General features: G+C 41.4%; 1 protein-coding gene and 1 long non-coding RNA gene across 2 annotated transcripts; both read right to left on the reverse strand.

Annotated features, from left to right (window-relative positions):
• Positions 1-120: 120 nt before the first annotated feature.
• VCPIP1 (valosin containing protein interacting protein 1) lies at positions 121-16,211 on the reverse strand. The gene is made up of 3 exons (XM_083867983.1): positions 13,344-16,211; positions 8,349-8,435; positions 121-5,372 (listed from the first exon to the last, which is right to left on the reverse strand). The coding sequence occupies exons 1-3, from the start codon at positions 16,024-16,026 to the stop codon at positions 4,501-4,503; spliced, it is 3,642 nt and encodes a 1,213-aa protein (XP_083724109.1). The 5' UTR covers positions 16,027-16,211; the 3' UTR covers positions 121-4,500.
• Positions 16,212-18,623: 2,412 nt separating this feature from the next.
• LOC310914014 lies at positions 18,624-22,347 on the reverse strand. Its single transcript, XR_014590944.1, has 4 exons — positions 22,209-22,347; positions 21,352-21,456; positions 20,003-20,082; positions 18,624-19,389 (listed from the first exon to the last, which is right to left on the reverse strand). It is a non-coding gene; the product is annotated as an uncharacterized lncRNA (long non-coding RNA).
• Positions 22,348-23,697: the final 1,350 nt, after the last annotated feature.

Below are 23,697 nucleotides of genomic sequence, written 5' to 3' on the forward strand. Positions count from 1 at the left end.
TGCAATTTATACTCAAAATGCAGAAATTAATCAACTGACTCATTTTGTAGGCAAATCAGCATTAATTAAACAAGTTGATGTGTGAAAGGCCAGATAAAAATTACACCTTATAAAACCACAGATGTTTTAACTTATAGTTTTAATATAGCAATCAAAGAAAATTCCAAATACTGTACAGTGAAGTGTAGTATAGTACACTATATACTGTTATAATACACTATTGTTACATTACAGATAAAAAAATCAAATATAATTAGTACAGCAATCACAAATAAAACAAACCAAACCTTGCTGGATAACAGCCAGTACTGTGAAGATGGTATAGTTTCTATGCTAATTTATTTTTAATTCAACATGTAAAGCACTTACTTTTTAAAAAGTTTTTTTTCTAAATATATACACTATTTTAATTCCTATTTATACATTTTAAATAGCATTCCCTCCTAAAAGTGCACTCTTTCATTTCTTGGCAATAATCCTCATCAAACGTAAAATAACTCTGAAAATACCACTCTTGTTTCAACCTTTTATTGCTCAACCACAGGCATAAGGGCTCAGAGGGAATCCTGCATTCTAAAGATCTTAAGCAACTTCTTCATGAAGCTAAACTGATATCCACAAGCAAAACAAAGAAACCACTTTCTGTTGTGGCTTTTTTAAACAAAAGGATTAACTTCATATTCATATTATTATTATTTTACAAAAGCATGTAGATTCTGATATTTAAAAATAGGAGCCAAACAAATGTAGATATAACAGTGGCATCTTCTTAAATCATTCATTTTCCATACAACTCAGGTCAAGCATCACTCTCCCAACTGTAAACATACCAAGAATTTTGTTACCTGGCATTTTCAGCGCATTGAAAAAGTAGCAAGCAACTCCACTAACCCTGTGACAGTGATAAGAGATTCTGCTTCAGGAAAGATTGTGAATCAAGTGTTTTGGCCTTGCAGGGGTGTTAGCACACAGCCCTGTGGCACTGTGCCTCTGTGACACTGCTAGAGCACTCTGTCAGAAGCAATGTCTAGCTTGTATCTTGCAGCCAGCACAAGACTAGTAAACTATATGGGATTCACAAAGCCAACAATGCACACAGCTGTTTTGTGACTACAACAGGGAAGACATCCCAGATACATTTCTTCGATTTCATTTGAAAATCTGCTATTTATTTTCCCTTGCTGAAATGCAAACAATTCAGAGAGAAACAGCACTACCAAGAAGTCAACCTTACTAAGCACCCAGCCATTTGAAGTAGTGAAAGTCCTGAATTTCCCAGGAATTGCTCTATTCTCCCAAGGTTTCCCATATGCTCATCAGCAATCTAGTTCATTCCCCTTTTAATTTCTGTACTAAGCCTGTACTTTTAATAATCAATCTTTTCTTTGGCTTATACATACTAAGCCATAGTAACATTTAGGATTTTCCAATGTGTCTTCTTTGCCATGAGATGCAGTGTAGAAGATTGTTGGCTTCAGACAAGAAAGTCATCAAGGTGGGTATTCAAAACTGCCACCTCTTTCCACAGGCAATTTGGGAACAAAAATTTGGGTTGGTTGCCTCTACTTTTCAAGAAAAGGGCACCATTCTTGACATTTGAGAAGTTCTACTGACATATCTTCTCATCCACAATGAGCCAAAGTCTTCCTTGCTTTTGTACCCCACCAGCATTTTCCTGACTCTAAGAGGGAATTCTAACAAGCACACTGGTGCTCCTTAGACAGGCACACAGATTTGTCTGGATTTACATTTGCACCCACTGCCAGCAACCAAATGAAACATCTGTTCCAACTCACACTTCAGTGTTCTTTATTCCACTTCTTCTGCACAGTCACACATCTCACTGGCATGTAGATGCAGTTTAGCTTCACTTGAAAGGATCAAAAGCTATCTGTTTCTCAAAACCACTGATATTAAATGCATGAAAAAAACTACATGAGGTAAGAACACTGCAAAAAAATATGCACAATCCTGCCTTCCAGAATTCCCACCAGTGGATCTTGTGATTGACACCATTTTACCAGTCCTGTGAGACCATCTTCTTTTAGGAACTAGAGGGCTCTGATCTACACGACTTGAGTGGGCCTGAGATGACACTAATGGTGAGTCAAACAGAGCTATTATCTGTTTCTATGTCTATTTAGATAAGAAGAAAAATGTCAAATTACTGCTGAAATGGGAAGTGTGTCAAAACTAAACCAAGCCTTCCTCTTTACACAGTAAAAGGCACACTAACTTCTGCAGTCTTACCAGAAAGGCATGAAAGAAGTAAGCATTTTTCCTTGAAATAAGAACAATGTGCAATAAATATTTCAATTTATTTCAAATTTGAAATTCTTTCATATACACTGCTTGCTCATTATTTTTCCAGCCAAGGAAGACTTTTTTTTTTTCCCCCAAAGAAAAGGTTAAAACTGTCAAAGCATTGGTTACCTGGTCTAAAATTCAAGAGACCCAGGAGATTCCTCCCCCTCAGCCTCTCCCGACTGAAATTCTTTCCCAGGAACAAGTCACTGCTATACTTTTCTAACACTGTGACAAAGCACAAGCCTCTACTCAACATTTTCTATATAGATGTAGCCTTCAGCGAGCTAGACTGATTCATGGGAGACTAAATGTTTTCAGAAGTCCTGGCAGGCTTCCAGGTGCTGCATGTGCATCCTGTTTCTCATTGAATAAGCTCTGCCAGTTAATCAGTGCATCAGCAAGGTCAGTTCTGGCAAGCCAATTACTTCATACATTCCAAGTTTCCAAATTGCTAACTTACCAGATAGCAATTTGAGATCTTAACATTTTTCATTTATTTGTGAAAATGTGATATTTTTTATTTTACCTCTAAGTAGTGTATGAAACCATAAAATATTTGAATCATCTACATAAAAAGTTAACCAACAGAGGCATTTTAATTTACTTTGACAAAAGAGAAGGGCTATTCTTTAAGTGACTTGCTTCATTTCAGTTCTACATACAAAAATAAATCCTTCCTCATGGGACACTTTATCATACTAACGCTTAGAACTGTTTAAGTGATTAGAAATGTAAAAAGTGAGGAGACTTTTCTGAATACAAACATATACAACACAAACCACATTTGTGAACTGGTAAAAACCTACATGTGCACAAACACAGACTTCAGTATTTAAATGCTCTTAATTCCTTTGAAGCTGTATTAACATCTTTTCATCCATTCAATGTTATTTTACCATGAGAAGAAGCAACAATAGTGCATTTAAATGACTATGAAGATAGGAAGCAAAGTGCAATATCAGAAACACATTCCATCCTTAGGGAGCAAGCACAATGGCTGCTTCTTAAAAACTAGCACTACAGGTCTGATGAACACACTACTTAAGTGGATACCAGCTCTATTATCACTGGTGCAGGGAAATCTGCATCACAAACTGAAGTGAGGCTGAGAGAGGTGGGTAGCCTTTATAGACGCTGAAATAGCACGTATTCCTTGTTCCCACAGAGTAAACAGTGAGCTTCTAAAAGCTCAATTATCACCAAACACTTTAGGATAATGTGTGTTAGAGAGTAATTTCCTTCCAATGAATTGTTAATTTGCTCTTAAGAGGACAGCTGTTATTTCATTTTTGCCATTTCTAACCAATGCTAGCAATCTAAGTCTTCTAAAAGAAATGGATTTGCCATTGAACATTTGCTCTTAGCTGCAATTGCCAACTTCTCTCCCATAATTGTCTCAAAAGTTGCACAACCCCCTGACCAGTTTGGTATTTGGGAGGAAATAAAGGCATGCTATCAACAGAGCACCAAAATGGTTGTGTTGGCTCAGCCAGCCATGTATAACCACACCACACTCAATGTATCTTCATCATACGCTATGTGGCCTTTTTTCTAACTTGTTTTCTAACTGACAATAGGAGAACTTGGACTTCAGTTTAATAAAGTTACACTTATCCCAAGATTTCTGAGAGGAGGATATGAATGAAAAAGTTATTAAATTGGAGAAGTGCCAGCAAAATGTAATTAAAAGTACTGTATATGCTGCATTATCAAATTGAGCAGAAGTTTAGTTTCAGTTACTTTTTGAAATTTATGTCTAATTTATGATAATGGTGTATTTTTTATTGGAATTAAGTACCTGGGACAGAATTAACTTTGCCATGTTTCTAGTTTTGCCTGTTCTAGCCCTTCTGGTAGCCTTAAGCTAGCATGGTAAACCTTGCATGGGCTTAAATTTTAAGACTTTTTAAGAAATTAAAAATTACAAAGAATTTTCAAGAACCCACATGTACAGCAGATATTCATCTCAGTGCATTTCCTAATAACTAATTTACAGGTAACAGAGCCAGCCTGGGCAGCAGTATGGTAATATTGAAAGCTATTGCCAATCACATGCTTATCATGCACTGAATAAGATGATATAATCTTTGACATACATACAAGATTTAATAACTAATCATTTTGTGTGTGGCCCAGCCAATAAACATTACATTTGAACAGTAATTTCTTCTACCCTTATTAGATTTTAACCTATCAAGAATGATCCATTGGCTCAGTTGCATTAGTGATTCCTGCATCTTGACTATCCATCTCCTCAAGCTCCTCAACAGAATTTCCCTTTTGTGCTTTAGACCTCGCAGGGAATGTTGTTCCCACAGAATTCACCATGTTACCATCAGTTGATTCAGTATTCAAGTGTTCAGTACCACCTGGTGCAGAGAATGATTCGGGTAAGGCAGCCTGAAAGCTCCCAGTTTTAGCAGTTGAACTCACTGCCTCTACTTTTCTTTGGGATACATCAACTGATGCTGACTGCTCTGTATTCTGATCCCGCAAATGTCTATCCATTGAAGCCTGAATAGAAGAGACCATTTCCTGCAACTTTTTTCTCTGTGCCTCAATCAAAGTGGGGTCAAGCTGCCTGCTGTCTCTCATTGTCACAACTCCTGGAGCAATTCGAATAAGCTCACTGTTACCAGAAGCAGCTGTGAATACAGAAGGCTCAATTTTAGCAGAAGGACTGAAGTCCGTTTCTGTGCTATGCTTTCTTAAAAGTGGTGTTTCCCTGGCTCTTTGATCATGTTGTTGACTACTAGATGCAGTTCCTAGGGAATGACCCTTTCCTTGAAATGCAGTTATGTTATGCAGTTGTTCAGATTTCTTTTTCACTACTCCACCACTACCCAGCTTCAGCATTCCATGTGAAGGACTTGCTTCCCTGCTTCTTGAAGTAGCTTCTGCTCGCACTTGACTTAAGGCCTCTTTAACCAGCTCTTCAACATCAGGACCGATGGGGAAGTGCCCAGCAGCATCCACACACAGCTCTAATCTGTCTTCTGCTGCATTGTACACGAAGTTTTTACCAGGCAGATGTGGGAAAGTGCAGTGCTTGCCATCAGCCAAACCTATAAAGATAGGAAAAGTTATTCAAAGTGTTAACATATTTTAAGGCACGCTCTGAACACACAGTAATTACCGTATTTAAATTTACTGAATCGAGTGTGTAAAATCAAACATTAAATGTTACTACTGTGGGAGAAAAAACTTAGGCTTTTATGCCGTACAATAACAACCACAGTACGCTGCAAAGGTGCTGCTGCCTTTTATGATGGCTCTGATGAAGAGACAATAATGTACTATCACAAAATAAAATCACCACAGCACTACAGCCTGCAGTTCTACACTTGCAGTAATGTAAAACAAGCTAAACGCCATCACTACCACCACCCCACACCCCCAAAACCAGAACAAAACAAACCATCAAAAATCAGAATCAGAAAACTGACAAGGAGAACATTTCAAAACAGGATCTGGAGAAATACTGTTTAGGACTACTTCCCCACTAGTTAGAACTGTAGTAGGATCTCTGGTTGCCTAACTTCTGCTAAGCCCGAGGAATTTCACATTTGCCATTTTGTCTTCTGCTCTGAGAGGAAGTGTTGTTAGATTAACAGAAGTGTTTCAAGCTTACTGTATTTAGTAGTCCTGGAGATTATAACTATTAACCTTTACAAAACAAACATAAGGCATAATATTTTTGATCTGCTGTTTGTTTAATTGTCCCACTTACAATTTGACCAATCTGTTAGAACTGAGAGTTCACTAGGTAATTTTAAGTTCTGAAGTTTCTGTGTGCCAAAAATGGACAACATTCATTTTTTACAGTTTATCATCATAAAACACAAAATAACTCTTTCAATTCTGTCCCATGCAGGCTGTGGTAAAAGCAGTAAACACTTCAGTGATGGTGGCTTTCTGTGACTTAAAAGCTATCTGCAGATGAAAACTTGGCTGCAACCATTCTCTTCACTTTAGTTCCACCAGCTATGCATGGAGAGCTACAATGAAAACAACACAGTTTAAAAGGTGCCAAGAACAGGTAAATTGTCGGGATCTTTCCTTTCATTCTCAAAATTCTTCAAGAAAATCACCCGAAATTATTCAGAAGGGAAGAAACACAACAAGCAAATTCTATTTCTGTGTTACTAAATACACAGTGCTTTCAAAATTAGTATTTTGGGCAACAGTGGAAAAGGTCATTCAACAATTTGATAAGTTATTAAACTGTTTTCATACTAATGAACCTACTGATCAATTTCACTCATCTCCCACAGCTTCTGATTCACACAATTGCAGAGGACCTACAAATAAGATTTTATTCTGAGAACTTCAGACATGTAGCTCCTTTCTTTGCATATCCATGGGAACCAATAACCAAACAGCCAAAATGCAGAACAAAATTTAACCTCAAACACCTACCTGTCTAGCTTAGCCTGAAGAATGTATTTTAAGTACATAATTTAGCAGCTCAACTTTCATTTGCAAAAGAGGGAACTGCAACAATTCCTATGATTGACCAAAACTGCCTCTGAAACTGCAATACTGAAATCTCAAAGTAAGATTCTAAACAAGATCTATTAAATCAAGTTTCAATTGATTAACAGTACCTACACTTCAGACACTTCAGTACCTACACTTCACGGCTCTGTTCCAAAGGTCCAGTATGATAGGTGCGTTATTACATTACCTAAAAGATTACAAATAGGGAAATAGCTTCTTAAAGTAAAGGAAAGATGAGTCAGATTGTTGCACACTGGAGTTGTACAAGTGTGCTAATGCTGAAATAGGAATTGCACCTACCGAGACAGTCTGTATTAGAAATTATTGCACTTCTTTGTATTGCAGGCATTTTACACTATCATCTCCTACAGCCTTATTTCTTACACAGTAAGCTGGGAAAAAATGGCTTAAGTCAGACATTTTCAGTGAGTTGGGTTACAATTCCTTGGATTCATTTCAGGCTAGCCATTAATTGGTCAGAAACACCCCTTCCATCAGGCACTGTTTAAGCTGATTCACTTTCCATAAACAACACACCACACGTTACTGTAGAGGCATAATAAAAGAAGGAAAACTAAAAGGAAACAGACCAGATGTAAGACACTTGCCTGCTAACTCTATTATCTAGACTAATAATTCAGTGAGACGTAGTGGGCATTGAGTATATCACACATTTTCATTTCTTTCCAGAAATAAGTAAGATAAAGTTAAGGTTGATAAAACTGCCTAAGAAAAAAATATACAGCAAGAAAGCAGCAAAGGAACCATTACAACAGCTGAAACCACAAGAGTTAAACTGTGAATGCAAAGATTTCATCAAGAAAATAAACTTTGAGAGAAAATAACTCCTTAGTACTTTCTTCTCTAAAGGAACAGTTGCCATTCTTTGTAGGCAGTATCCGTAAAAGCACCTAAAAATCAAATATACTCTATTTGCTTGGTTATTCTGAACAGAGCCCAAGATGCAACATTCAGCAATTCAAGAAGGCAATAGATAGTTTTGCTTTTGAACACTAATCTTAGGAATATGAAAAACAAATTTAACCAACCATTTACATTTAAAACATAATTTTATAATAGTAATAATAATAGTAGATATTTTGTACTCCACACAAAATATCTACTAAGAAGTAGACAAGAAAGGTCCTTATCCAGTAAGCATCTTAAAGTAACAGGAATAGGTGCTATGATTTTGTTGTTGTTTGATTTTTACAGGAGAAAAAAATTTAGGAAACAAAAAGTCAGTTGACTTTTTTTGGTCATATAGTCATTAAAAAAAAAAAGAGTTGTTTGTACAATTCAGGTAGTGGAAATTTCGGAAAATAAGAGGTTTAAGTTCTATTTCATGGAAATTCCCTAGTCTTAGTCTGTCTGAGGGTGCATGAGGAGTTCTAAAATACTATAAGAATGAAAAGTTACCATAGCAATAGAATAAAAAAATATATGTTTATGCTTACAAGTGATTTGATATCAATTTACAAATTTCAGGATTTGGAAATGGATGAAGGAAGGAAGGAATAAAAACAAAACAAAAAAAATACCTGTTGTTTTCTTCATTATGCTGTAGAACACTCCACCCTGCTGAAACAACTGAGGAAGGCCCTTGGCATAAGACCAAACATCTTCTCCTGTAAAAATCAAACACAAAGATGAAATTAAACAGTTGTGTTTTCATATTATAGACAATGGCTGAAAATGTAACTCCTTAAATCACCTATGCAATTAAGAATTTGAATTTTTATTGCAAATACACAGAACAGGAGCCTGGGACATTGAAAGACTTTCAGAAAAACATACCACTGTCTGCAGTCAAATACCCTACGTGTTCTAGTACAAAGGTTCCCAAATTTGATTTGATCCAAGGTGCAGCTCCTGGTTCTTTGCCAGGCCCTAAACATGAGTCTCCATTCCCTTCCTACCTCTGCTTTCAACATTAAACTAGGAAATTACTAATACACTTCCAAAATTCAAGCACATATCCTTGCTCATTAAAACTTGAATTCTATATTCCTACACCTTCTCAAAAATCAGAGCTCAATTTCCCAGCTGCACACAGCAGACTCAATAGTGCAGCTGAGGCACAAACGTCCAGCCAGGCAGCTGCACAGAAGCTGTGTCTGCACCTTGCTTTTCCTGAGAGTTAGAAACAAAATACTCACCACGAGGCCCTGGCAGTCCTGTATAACCAGTGCGTCTCAACAATGCCAAAAATGGCATTGAAATGTGACAACTTTAAATGCCATGGAGAGAACAAAAACCCCAACCTAGACTACATAAGGAAAGGAATATAAAGAACAGAAAAATTGGGTTACAGTGATGGAATATCAAGTGACCTAACAGCACCTGCTCCATTAATTCAGATCTGCATTTTGCCTATACCCCCTTCCTTATTTTGCTAACCACTTACCTGCTTCAGAGAAGTGACACATGCTGTAGCTGCCTAAGCAGTACAAACAGAAAGTTCTGATAAATTCTGTTCTCCTGATGCAAAAACAACTGCAGTGCATACACATTTTCAGAAAAAAACTGGTTTTCCCCACTTTCTATTAAATATTCAGGGAACATATCAAGATATTTTAGATAGAAATTGCCATCTTCTGTAGGGATTGAAATCTCAATAACCACATCTCTCAAATTTCTATTAAAATTGGAAAATGTAAATCTCCAACTATAGTTAACTGGTTGTACCACTTGGATAGAGATAGCCAGAATGTGTGAGGCTGCAAAATATAACTCAGCAGTATGTCTTTGCTTGCTTTTATAAGGAAAATAAAATAAAAGTGAACAGGAGGCATCCCCTGCTCATCTGTTCCCCACCTCTCCACTTCAGACACTACTCAAGCCCTCATTCTCTTTACAAAGGTACAGAGCACATTCACCACATTCTGTCTTGGGATGTTCTAAAGACAGGAGACCTATAGAATCTGATTAATTTTGAAAGCATTCCTTCAAATCATATATGCTCAGGCTCATTGCATTCATTTGCACATCAAGCTCACAAATCTGGCCTTCACTTCCAAGATGAACATCCAAGTAATAAACCAGCTGCTCTTCTTTCTTATTTTCCATGATCTACTGAAGGAAGTCTCCTGTCACTGCTACCTGTGTCCGCACTGACAATTTGAAATGCACTTCCCTACACACAGCATCGCCAGAGCATCACTGCTGTGCCCCTTCCAAGTCTTCCTGATGGTTTAAACACTGCCCACTGGAATCAAAATGATCACTGCACTGAGAGGGAACAGCATACAGCTGTCAGTCCACTGAAGCCTGAAGAGTCACAGCCAGCAGGACTCCACACTAAGGACTCCTTTACTGCCCCACTGAGCAATCCTTTACTACTTGAAGGACTCCCTTTCATTCCACAGCACACCCACTGGACTTCAGTAAGAAGCTCAGTTTTAGAACTACTGACATTTTCCAAGGAAAGATTCCCTATTTGCTGTGGACATGACTTTTCAAGCCTTGCACAAGGGAAGCATCACTGTTTAGACAGCCTTTTATGCAATACTAACAAGTACAACACGCAGGAAAGCATGGAGAGCAGGGCTCACAACACAAAAGCATCAGCCACTGAAAGAAATACAAACTAATGACACTGTTTTGATAGACATCTCCCACTGGAAGACCAAAAAAGCCCACAGTTACAACTGGACTTTCCCAGATCAGAGGAACTAGTGTGTGTGACTCAACTAAACTACGGTTGAGGTTTGCACTTTTTTGTTGTTAGTTGAGTTTTACCATTTGTTTTGGATTTGTTTGCCATGGTAGCGAGATGTTTATAGGTCACAAGTTAATTTGGATGATCATTTAGTTAGATTAAAAACTCCCTCAAGGCACTACATTTATCAAAGAGATTATACTGTTCCTACTCCAGTACACACTTCCTCAGACCAGACCTCAGCCCCAGAACATTAAGGTATGGGAACACTCTGACCACAAACAGGCCTTGTTCACTGGTGTACATTGGCCTGCAGCTGCTGCAAGCCCAGGACTGTCACTTCAGACAGCAGAGAGAACACACAAACTGCAACACAAATAAAAAAAGTTTAATTGATAAAACATATGTTATAGGGAAGTACAGCTGGCTTCAAAGCAAGCTGTTTAATTCCAAGAAAATCCTGATATCGAATAATACATTAAATTGAAACCTGGCTATTTTGATTCCTTGAATCGAAATAGCCAGGTATTTATGATTTCATCAATGAAAAACAAACCAATCAAAATAAATTCATATCTGGCTTGCACATATTCAGAGTGCCTCTCCATGGGTGTAATTAAATCTGGTTTAAAATATAATGTTTAAATATGTTAATGCAGAATTCCAATTCCTTTAGTAATTTCCCTATAGAATTCTGTATTTTGAGCTAAACAAAAAAGAAGAGAAAGCTTTACAAAAAAAATCATGCATAATATGTTAATTGGTCCAGAAATTCCAGTATTTAATTTCCCAGGGCTTTTCTAAAAATTATATACAGAAGAATTAAAGAACATGATTTAAAATTCTAATAAGTAGCTGAGACCAGAAAAGAAAAATTCTAGTAGCTGAAATAAGAAAAATATTTCAGCCTATAGGAGACTCTGTATGAAAGAAAATGTTTTAAGCACACAGAATGAATAATTATGATGCTTGAAGACACACTTCCACTCTGGGCATTGAGGAAAAGTTTGGCCCAATGAGCTGTCTCAACAGCATCTCCCCTCTGCACATTCCAACCTCACTGCATTACAGGAAAGTTTTTAGCAGAACAAAGTTACAAAGCTGCCTGTCAGACCTTTGCAGTAGTTTTTAGCAGTACAGAAATGCTGTTGGAAAAACTGAGGCTTCTTGTCCCAAAAGGCTGAATATGGCACCTTGAGGAATTGCCACCCTTAAGAAAGTGCAAGGACTCAAGAAGTTTGTTAATCTGTTGAAAAATCACAATTGTGAACATTCTAGTAACTAGATTTCTCCCACAAGTATTTTTAAAGGAAAATGAAGACACAATGAGAAAGGTGATGATATAATAATAGCACCTTATCCAGTAGTCACATAAGGTTTTATAACTGGTTGGTTTATCACCTGCTGCTGCTTTTACTTCTATTAGTAATGCATAATGGATGCAGCCAGAGGAGGGTGAGACAAATTCTATTCCAACCAGTGCTCTTAAAGCAGAATTTAACAGCAGTGACAGCAAAGACAAAAAGTCATTCTTGCATTCTTGCAAGATCAGCTCACAGTTTATGGATAAGCACCTGTAAAATAATGACACACCTTAATGCTGAAGTAACCAAGGTATTTTTAAAGCATGCCAAAGCTTTTTGAAGTCAGTAATTATATTTTCAGCAGTATTTCCTGCAGACAGGAAAGCAGTTTTAAGCTTCATCTCAAAATTAAGACAACTTTTAAACCTAACTTTTTCCTGCACTTTGGAACTGGGGTGTAAATGTCAGTGTGACGAGGTGAGTAGTGATTCAGCACACTATCCTGTAAAAGACACAGGAGTAAACAGTCACACTTGGAAAAGAATCAAAGTTCTGCTTGCTGAACTTCTGACACACCACTCTGTGATTACGTAATTGTTTCGTTTCTGAAACATCACATGCTTTAGCCACACCAAATCCCTCCAGCAAAAGAGAAGGCTCCCACAAAAAAAACCCTGTAAACATGACTATTCAACTGGTTTGTAGAGCTGAATGTATGATAATTACAGTTCTAGCTCCTGCCAGAAAGCAGCAAGAACTGTGAAACCTGATGAACAAAATACACAAACGGAGGTCTCAAGTCTCCTGAGTTCAAAAAGGAAAATAAAAACACAAACACCTGAGAAAAGTCCTTTTGTTTTGAATTATTGACAGTCAGATTTACATGACTGATAACTATTAAGTATAGCTTTGCAACCTTTTGTCCAACCTTTGGAATTCAGATCCATGTTTAGATTCTTTCAGTATCTCCTCTGTTTATATTCTGAAATAATACTTTTCTCGGCTCTTTAAAAAGATCAGATCTTCATTTTAAACTAATAGATTTAGGCATTTTTCTTTTGCTTAAACCAAGACAACTCTCTGTGGGGCCAATTGTCAGGATTTCCTCCTGCTACAAAGGTAAAAATTTGTTCCTCAAACTTCCAATGAGCAGACACTCAGCATCCCATTCTCACTCCTGCTCTGAATTTATTTCCTGAAACCTGGGGGAGATGTAGAAAAAAAGTCTGTAGGTTTCACACATACACTTCAAATGTGTGCCTAATGAGAGGCAGGAAAAACAGACAGGGCAGTAATGCAATCACCTCTAACAAAAAAATTGCTAGGCAGCAATTTTTAAAAGAGGACTTCACAGCAAAGAATGAACAAGTATCTCACATACCTCATATATACATTTCTAAGAGTCAATGACAGCATATTAAATATTCTTCTAATAAAGGAATAAGGGAATTAACCTGATTACCCATGGTTTAAGAAAAAGGGAGATGTGCGTATGTAACTACAATTTGCAACATGTTATCTTCTACTTAAAACCACAATTTTGAAGAATAACAACACTAAGTCAGCCTTACCCATGAGCGTTGCCAGAAGACACAGTGAATACATCTCCTTGTCGACTTGCTCCTGCAGGTCCTTCGACGAGATCTTACTGGTCACAGCAACATCTTCGTGCTTCACAGCATGGGCTGAGTGTGCTGAGGCAGCCTGCCTGCTTTCCTCCTTGCCCTTCAGGATTTCTATGGCAATCCTGTCACCGTGCTGCAAAGGAACAGGCTCGTTTTCCATGCCTTCTTTGGGAGGCAGGAGCTCTTTTGGAGGAAAGCCATAGCGAATACATTGCAAATAGGGGGGAATATTAAATTCTCTGGCTATGCCTTCCTGGAGCTCCAGGAAGGTGGTAGTGCACTTCAAGGTAAGCATTGACTGCCTCCCGTCATTGGTGGTTATTCGGATTTTCTTTTCTTTTGCAGATGTTGGAGAATAGGGGGTTTTGGTTGGTGTAGCAGGTGCAGATGAGGGCCCCTCACGAACAGCCCCAGGAGAAGCAGTCCTGGGTTGGGCTTTATGCTCTTGTCTCAATTTTTCACTTTTCCGTTTCTGCATTACGGAAGCCTGGTCCGTAATGTTCTGCTGAATAGTTCTTTCGGCTTTGCTCATATTCAACTCCTCCTTGTGCAAAGTTTTAGTCTTCTGTCCAGTCAAAATGATTTTGGTTGGAAGTTGCGACTCTAACTCTTGTCCTTGCTGTACATCATCAGCTCTTTGGGCGTGAGCTCCATCGATATTTACAGGGGTATAATCATCAGGGTTCTTTTTGGCAGTTTGGTGCAGTATTGTGTTGACAACTTTCTGCACAAGGATCTCGCTACCAAATTCACCGGGGAAGTGCTTGGTAACAAGTTTCATGGCGACATCGTACACGTTGCTGTTCAAAGAGGTGTCACTTTCGTACTGGAACCAGTAGACAGTCTCTCTCACCACTCTTCCACCCCACTCCAGAGTTATAGGAAAAGCTTCAGGCAGATTGTCATATTCTTTACCTTCCCAGTAATGTTTGAATCCACAGCCACATTTGCCACCTGAAGACCTAGTATTAGTTCTGTCTCCATCAATATACAAAACAGACCCATCTTCTCTGACACGGCGCATTAAGTTACCGTGGCACCAGTTACAAACAGTCAAATTACTCAGGCCATAGTCTGGTACCAGCACATCCTTCACAGGGTTGTAAGAGCACACCAAACTGTTCAGGGGAAAACTGTAATTTTTGTCAGGCCTTAGCTGGCCGTGAGTAGTTTTTGCCAGGTTATACAGCTTCCCCCCAGGAGCCAGCCACTCTGGGGGAACGTGATGCTCTGAAAGAGCCCCACAGATGAGGCACCTGTGAAGGCGGTTGTCCATCACTGCCTTTTTGGCAGCTGCAGTGACCTCTTCGGGCTGGACCCCTATCACACCAGTCCTTCTGTAGAAGTATTGATGCACATCAGCTACAAGACTGGGGTGGATACCGTGTTTGCTCATGAAAACCTCCTCCATGGCAGCAACGAGCCTCATCAAGTACTTATCCTGCAAACTTCTGTCTCCTCCAATAATACAACCACCATCCTCCTCTAACATGATGTACTTTTTGATGAGGTCTTGAGGAACTCCCCAGGCTTTAGGAAGTAGCTTCCTAGGCAGCTTAGGTAAAGCAGCACCTTTTATTCCAACCAGAGGAATATAATGGTTACGTCCTGAGCTACTCCACGCAATACAGATTGGCTTGTTCAGCATGCCATCTTTGCCCATGCATTTTTCCAGAGGTATCAGACCAGGGAGGAATGTTGCTGAATAATCTCCAGAGCTTCTCATTCCACTCAAGGAGTCTAACAGGATGATAGGCCGGTGAAGCACGTTGGCCAGGCCAAAGATGTGAATATTCCTAAGGCCCATTGGCACACCTTCTGGAGGAACAAACAAAGGGTCACATTCATTGATAATATCCTCCCACTCTGCAGCATCAATAAAGTCATGGAAAAGCGCTTTGTAGTGGCTTAGATTCTCCTCAAAATGCTTCTTTAGGTTCTCTCGGAGAGCATGCCAGAACAGTTCCCTGCCAACAAGCGCTCGTGAGACTGCATGGACGAGGCAGTGGCCATCTCCATCTACGTGGACAGGAATGAGGCACTCTTGACTGTTGTTGGCCTTCTTGATGTCCTCCAGGGTGTCGTGCAGGTAGATGAGGCTGCCGGAGCGGTCCTTCCCGTAACCCATGGTTTCGACGTGCTCGGGCTCGATGAGGAAGGCGCGGTCGCCCAGGAGGGAGCAGTCAAAGATGTCTCCCTGGTTCATCTCCGTGAGCAGCTTGGCTTTGCCAGTCTGCTTGTCCATCCCGTAGCGGGCCAGGATGGGGGCCAGGAGCTTGCAGTGGTAGTTGGAAAGGCCATTGACTTTGACGAGCTCGGTGTTCCTGCGGGGCGGGCCGGCGCCGCTGACGCCCAGCAGCGCGTTCCGCAGCAGGTTGTGCAGCACCAGGTCGGGGTCCGTCACCTCCTCCACGGCCAGCAGCTGCCGCTGCTCGTGGCGCCGCCCGCAGTCCGTGCACTCGATGCTGCCGCTGCCCTGCGGCCCGTGCGCCGGGAAGAACAGCCGCGCCTGGCATTTGGGATCGGGGCAGGTGCCCGAGAAGATGCGCCGGTCTCGCTTCTTGGAGACGGACGGAGGCGGCGGCTGCGGCTGAGGGGACGGCGGCGGCGGCTGCTGGGGCTGGGACATCGCTCCGCTCCGCTCCGCTCCGCCCGGGCTTCACCCGCACCCGCTCCTCGGCCGCCCTCACAGGCGCATTCCCCGAGCGCCGGACAACGACCGCCGCCCCTCAGACGCCGCCGGTGCCGGTGCCGCCCGTGCGGTACCGCCCGCCGCCCCCCGCCCGACGCGGAAGCCGCCGCCGCTCTCACCGCCCGCCCCTCGGCCGCCTCAGTGCCCGCAGCGCCGCGGCCTCGCGCACTTCCACGCCGGCGGCGCACGCGCGGCGCCGCAGGGGCGGACGGGAGCGGTAGTTTCGTTCGCCGCCGAGGCCCGGCGTAGGGAAGGGAGCTGCGTGCCAAGGGGAGACTACGAAGACCATGATGTCACGCGGCGGAGGGCGGGGGTGGAGCCAGCCCCCGCGGGGATGCTGGGAAGCGTAGTCCGCGGGCGGGTGGGCCGGGACGGACGCGCAGGGCACTCGGCGGCGCTTGTTGCGCTTCCTGTGGGAGCGCTGGGGTTGGGAGCAGGGTCTGAGGTGCCATTCCACATGTACATTCCTGCTCTGCCTCGCTCGGGTGTCGGTCTGAGGTGACACCTCACGTGTAAAATCCTTCTCTCTGCCCCTCGGGGGCTGTTTTGAGACGACGCTCTGTGTCTATCCCTCGGGGGCGGGCCCGCAGTGCGCACCCCCCGTGTCCGTGGGCTGCTCTGCCCCTCACGCCCCTCAGGAGCCCCGGGGCGTGATTCCCCCCGTGTCCCCTGTGCCCTGTGCCGCTCCGGGGCCGGGGGCTGCTCACTCCAACAGGCTGCAGCCGGCCGGGGCTGACAGGAAGGGACAGCACGGGGCAACCCCCCCTTCCCCTCAGCAGTGCCGCCGAAAGGGGCCTGAGGGCTCCCCCGGCTCCCTGGGCACGGAGGTCTCCAAAAGCAAGGCAAGGCAAGGCTGGCTGCAGGGGTGGGCACAGGGCTCTGCCCCCACAGCCAGGCCCGGGCTGTGCCCGCCCTGAGGGCTCCCCGGGCTCTGGAGCCAGCACAGCCTCGCCCGGGTTTCCATCCCCGGGAAAGCCGCCCGTCCGGGAGTGAGCTATCTGAGCCGAGGTGTCCCCGCCTGCCGGCTGCTGATAGCGGCAAAACACGGCTGGAAAGGAGACGCGGCGGCAGCTGTGATCCTCCCGCTGGTGCTACGCGAGGAGATAATGAGGGAACGGAGCCGGGCTGACGTTATCGCCAGTGGCCTCTGAAATGATCCTTCTGCCAAAATGAAACGGAAGAATATTCACGACTTCCAAGCTAATTGCAGTGGGCTGGCAGCGTATTCGTGTGGAGAACTCAAGGACGGATACTGGCAGCAAACGGAGGAGTTAAGTTCTCTGAAAGATTCCAGATAGATTTAGCCTTAAATTAAGGAAAACAAAAGCTGAATGTCGGAGGACAAGGTGGAACCTCACAGGGTATTTCCAAGTACCAGTGACCTGCCCCTATGAACACAAGGGAAAAAAAAAAAAAAAAAAAAAAAAAAAAAAAAAAAAAAAAAAAAAGACCACTTCCTTCCTCCTCCATCACCCTTGTTCTTCCAAACAAACACCTGGAATTCTACAGTCACTCAAGTGATCTAAAATTAGAATAAAAATCATAGAGATTGTATCAGAGAGATAGCATTGTGCTTGTACTTTCCAATACAAAGGGCATGTTTGATTTTCATTAATCCACGAAAAGTAATTTATGCATCTGACATTTAAATTATAAAGATTCAGATGATTAATACATACAGGAAAAAAAAAATCTGTTTCTGTGCTTTATCACAGGCTTAAGGGAAAAAATGGCTCCAGGCCTGGCCCTGTGACAGACTGAGCAGTGCCACCTTCCAGTGACAGCAGCTGAGCTGTGCATGCTCATTCCCTTTCGCTTTCAGTAATTTGTCAAGCACAGAAAATGTGTGTGTGTGTGTGTGTGTGTGTGTGTGTGTGTGTAAATATATGCATTCCACAGTGTAATTTTTTTATCTGATCTTTTAAAATATGTGGCAGGTTTGAAGAAGAAAAGACGAAAATTATGAGACAGATTTTCATTCTTGCCCGCTACTAATACTTTTTAGTGTGTATGACAGTAAGGTAGCAGCATCACCAGCTCCACAATCCTGCCAATGTGCTTTGTACTTGGGGATAAATCAGCAGTCTATGCCCATTCATTCCTTAGTCTCCCGTTCATAAGTAGTGGGAACGCAGTAAAAATGCAAATAGGGAAGGCTCTGTCCTCTGTGAAACTGTGTGGCAGCTACTGAGAATGGGCACCATTCAGGGCATCGGCCGGTGACAATCCTGTGCTAACCCGGCCTGCATTTTGAAGAAATGTCAAAGAATTTTTTCTGTAACATCACTGGCCTCTGGAGCAATCCAATTTTTCGTGTATGGGAAAGAAACACTTCTGTTACCATTTAATAGTACTTTGTAGTCAATCATAGGGGGCACGCTGGTGAAATAATTCACTTGCACTGTCAAAGCCAATGGGACTTAGGATGTTTTGTTTACTTCTTCAACCAGATGTTTTTGTGAAAGCACTCTGAATGTAAAGTCAAAAACATTTCTCCTTTCTATTCCTTACATTAATTTCACTGATAAATTATATTCAGTAGAGGAATCTATCTTTTATGGTGGCTTGACCCTAATTAACATGGATGTTTTTGATGAATGACATTTATAAGTTTTCCAGTATATGCAGACTTATGATCATGACTGATTGCCCAAGCAATTTCTGCAACAATAAACTTTCATTACAGGATCTTTGATAAAAATCACAGTTCTCTGGCAAACTAATAATTTATGCAAATTAAATGCATCTTTATTTACAAGCTTTATACACTGTATCTGGCAAACAGGATAAGGAAGTTTTGTGTTGTATCACTGAATACAGATTACACAAGTAGCTAAATCTTTAAGCAGTCTTGAAGGAAAATTCAGGAAATGCAGTGTCTGCCTTGTTAGTAAGTACCCTGCAGCATGTAGCAATCAGTCCCACCAGAGATCACAGCAAGTGTCATGCTATTTTCACAGGCAAACAACAACATCACAGTCAAGAAAGTAGGATTGAAGACCACTCTGATTACAAAGTTAAATCTATTTGTAATGGGTCAGAAAAGTGATTAATTAAGCAACAGGACATACCTGAACTCGTGCCACTTCGTTGATGAGAACCAAGCACTGACAGTCAAAATACCAGGCATTCATTTCAGGCCCAGAATGGAAGATGTAAAAATTTCAGTTTGATCTTCACCCAGTGCTATTCTGTCTCTTCTTTGTCATTTACCCTCAGGAAATGGGTCATTCCCAGGTCAAAGCAATTATTTTTCAGAGGCACTTGTTTCTTTGGAAGACCAATGACAGAAGTTTCCAGCTAAACAGAAACAAAAGGCTTGTGCAGCATGCCAAAGAACAGATCATGATAAACTAGAAGATGGTCTGTGTCGTCAAGAAGTGAATGTTATTATCAGCTTTCAGCTACACCTCAGCATGCCCTCCAGAAAGGATAGCTAAAATCTGGTGTTTTCTTCATTGAAACCCTTGCAGAGCCGATCCTGCCCAGCCTGCAAGACTAGCATTGACCTGACCTGGCTCTGAAAACTCTCTACATGTGCACTCAAGAATTGAGGAGAAAGAAAACAAAAGTGTGAGCTAGAGGGAAGATGACAATATCATCACAGCCCACAATGAATGCCACATTTTTTATTTAGGTGTGACAACCTAGCATCTTAAAAGCATGTGTAGACCCACAACTGGATAGCACTTATGGTATGATAAGTACTACTAGTAGTACCAGCTACAAGGAGACAAGAAAAGCATGTGCTCCACTGCACAGAGCAGCTCTGAGTGCTGTGTGGGCTCTTCTTGCTCCTGCTAAGCCAATTTGGCACTCCCTTCCTGACCACTGCTGAACTACCAATCCTGTTTTGTCCATCACTTAAGCAGGTGCTGTTGAAAGCCCAAGCACCCAGCCCCCATGCTGCTACCTGTGGTATTCCAGAGGGGTGTTGGTCACAGGCCTCCTCATCTCCTGCTCCTCAGAGGCAGCGTGCGGCCCAGCAGTGTTCTGGAAGGACAGGAATGACCACTGAGCAACTTCAGCTTTCATGAACCTTTGGGTTAATGAATAGTTAGTCAATGGCAGTTAGAAAACAGCAGCTGACTTGTCCTGGGAACCTGGACTGGTAACTCTTGGCCTGGATACATCCAGCTGAATAACCTCCATACCCCTCTTCTACTGCCTTCCAATGACCTCCAAAATTAAAAAAAAAAATGTTTTCCTTCAGTGCTTTCACAGAGCCAGAGTTTGAACTGCTGCCATTGCACCAGCTTCAGCAATTCATACTACTATTAGATGCTCTCTGTTAACACTGATGTCATTCCTACACAAGACCAGATTTGGACTGCTCAGCATGTGGAATGTGTGTTAGCAAAAAAAGAATTCATTAGGAAACAACATGAAAAGTGAAACAATGGGCAGAGATTTTGGTACTAATTACAACCATACCAATCACCTGCTCAGAGGCTTTACTGCAGCAAAATCAATGTTCCCAGTGGTGGTTCAGGTACAGCCTAGTCCAGTAAGAACAGTTCTACAACTGATTCTCATGCTGGGTCAATCTCAGCATCTAAGACAAGCTGCTCAACACTGGTTTGGGTTTGTTTACCTATGTTTTCCTTTTATTTCTTGGCTCAAAATCTGGTTCTGAGGCCCTATCTTGAAAACATTTCAAATTGATTTCACATGCAAACTCCTCTGCAAAGTTAAGGCCCCACATTTTTTTACTCTGAATATCGCTTTGTGAATTGATGTCAGCACAACTGGCAAACAAAATGGATTCATCAGGACTGTCAGTGTTCAGGAACTGTCAATAGAAAATCAATCTTTAGGGCAGTAGACCATTATCAAAAGAGCAGAATGTAAGTGTTATTAGCTTAGATGTGTAACGTGATTATATGGAAGCCTCAATGGCAATTACTGTGAATGTTTATCTGCTTTCCATAGTGCTCTGTCAAATACAAATTGAACGAATGGTACAATTCCATTACACTAAAAGATAAATGCATCAAAATAAAGTAGGCTGAGCAACTAACACACTCGTCCTATTGATTTGTATGTTCACAGGGTATGCAGTCACTGATCTCATCAGCTGTTAAAGGTTTACTTAAATCTGTGTAACAGTCCCATGTATTTAAGTGTCCCAATTAACTGTCTGGCCCTAAGTGAAATTCTCTCTGCAGATGCACAGTTTAAAGGGTGAACAGCATTTCCAGTACAGAAGAATTGCCAAATCAAGGATATAAATGGGGGACAAAGAGATCAAATGCTTCTTACAGAGAGCACATAGCAGTGATGCCTGGCTTGCGATTATGCTTCAAATTTGGAAGTATTTCAGGTTGAGAGCCTGTGTTTTTCAGAGTTGAAGACAGAGGAGAGAACCTGATATACAAAGACAAAATGGTGAGAGTGGACCAACAAGCTGAAAAAAATGAAAACCAAACAAAGCCACTCTATCCTTAAATTTTCTCCAGAAGGTTTTTAAACTAGATGTTATAACAGTTCAAATTGAAACCAGATGAACCCCTCCAACTAGTTTGCTGCCCTGTCCTTTGGCAACTGAGCTGAGCATAATACCCCACCTTCCAACATGCACAAACAGCCTTACCACTAGTAGCCAAATGTTCTAATACTCTCTAGTTTTCTGGTACCTCAGAAGGTCCTTGGTTCTTTATACATTTATAAATGTATAAACTACAGCTTTTGTGTTCATTAATTCATTGCAGTTCACTAATAACCTTCCAGTAAGTGACATCCTCTACCACAATTCCTTGAATTTCTTTGAAGACCATCTTTTTCTTGCATCTGATATAAAACCACCCACAGTAACAATGAAGATGTTAAAAAAAAAAAAAAAAAAAGTAAAATCTTTCTTTTGTCTCTGTGAAGTATTTTCCTGTTATAAACTCATCGGCTTCTATAATGGAAAATGCATAAAGTGACTTTCAATTAACTCCTTGTCCTTTACTAATTTTATCGGAAACAAAACCAAAACCAAAACCAACCAACCAGCCAACCAAAAAAAAAAAAAAAAAAAAAAAAAAACCACCAAAAAATCCCATCAAATTGCTCCTGGGATCTTTGCCATTTCTGGTCTATATAACTTATTTCCAAAAACTATGGATGGTATTTACCTCTTTCCATTGAACACTGGTATTCCGAATCCAAAGCTCCAGTCCAAGAGTCCCCAAGGGGAGGGACGCTGCCATCCCCTGCGTTGTTGTGCTGCGTTCGGCTCTGGCAGCAGGTGTCAGCAGAAGCTCACCAAGGGAACCTTCCAAGGGAACCTTCCTATCATGGATGAGACATTAGTGCTGTAAGGCACCGCTACTTTGTCGCTCTGCTGCCTTTTTTCTGACTAAACAAGTAAGGAAAAGGAGGGGGTCCAGCTGCTGAACATCCTACATGATTGTACACCGCAGCAAATCAGCAGGACGAGCTTTGCTTACCCACTGATCATCCATTTGCATAGCAAGCGTGGTGGTTGACAAGACAGATGCTGGTCTCAAAGAACATTTTCTGCTGGAGAACGACAGGACACAGTGATTTGCACAGTGAGAACATTAGTGCCTGGTCTGAGGTCCAAACACATCATGCCAGTGGATCGAGTAACTGCAGAGGAAAGGTTGTCCTTATGGTATGACTTTACTGTAGAGCACTGCATAAGGATGATTCAGAGCATAAAATTTTAAGGAGTGGTTTTCAAATAAAATCATACTAAGGTCAAGCTCACTACTCAACCTAAGAGCTATCTGCAGGTACAGCAGGAGAAAGTTGAATGAGAATGTCAGGCATTCTGTGGGGAAAATTTTCTAGATTGTAATCTGAGCAAATCTAGATGAGTAAAATAAAGTATCAAACAAGTTGCACAACTTGATGAAGTAACAAGAGAGTGAAAGAAAGACAATTTCGATACAGCATCTTTGGAACTCTCCACATTTCTAGATAATTTCTAGATAATTTCTAGATAATACTGCATGTGAAGGAAATAAAAATCAAAAATCATTCTGAAAAAAGTCTGAGGTTACATGTACCCAAGACATCTCAGTTCAAGGAATAGTAAAGTGGAGAAAAATTACTTCGGTTAAACAATGACCTTGACCCAAAAACTCAAAAAAAGAAAAAACATAAGGCAAAAATGTCCACTAAACCAAATCACCAAACTGAAAGCAGGATGAAAAAAAAAATCCAATTATGCCAAAGCACAAAGTAAGATGTAATGAAAGGCATATGAGGAGAATACTGCAAGAGCATTATTTCTTTTTCGCAGAACATTTTGCATATTAGGAATGTTTGACAATGCCAGCCCAATATGGTCACCTATTTTCTCTCAGTGAGGGCAGAGCATGAACAGAAGAAGTGAGAGCTGTCTGATCTTGGCATTCATGAGTTTTGGTATCCTCTCAGATTGCACTTTACAATCAAGCTGGTGGAAAATGTACTGATCTGATACTGCTGTGCTAGATAGAAAAGCCATGATTATAGCAAACTTATGTAACCACAGCATATGCAGAGCAGCTGGTCACTACCAAACTGTAAAACCATATCAAAATGAGGTTATGCAGGCATCTGTCCTCAGTCTGTTCATTAATTACATGCAAGATTATACTTATCAAACTTGTG

The sequence above is a fragment of the Zosterops lateralis genome, assembly GCF_965231275.1.
Source record: "Zosterops lateralis genome assembly, chromosome: 1".
NCBI lineage: Eukaryota > Metazoa > Chordata > Aves > Passeriformes > Zosteropidae > Zosterops > Zosterops lateralis.

Bases quoted from the DNA above. Each gene is read 5' to 3' on its own strand.
- VCPIP1 (XM_083867983.1), bottom strand. From the start codon at position 16,026: ATGTCCCAGCCCCAGCAGCCGCCGCCGCCGTCCCCTCAGCCGCAGCCG. The intron at 8,436-13,343 runs GTAAGGCTGACT...TGATTTTTACAG, and splicing joins TCTTCTGGCAACGCTCATGG to GAGAAGATGTTTGGTCTTAT. The intron at 5,373-8,348 runs GTATTTTTTTTG...CTATCTTTATAG, and splicing joins CATAATGAAGAAAACAACAG to GTTTGGCTGATGGCAAGCAC.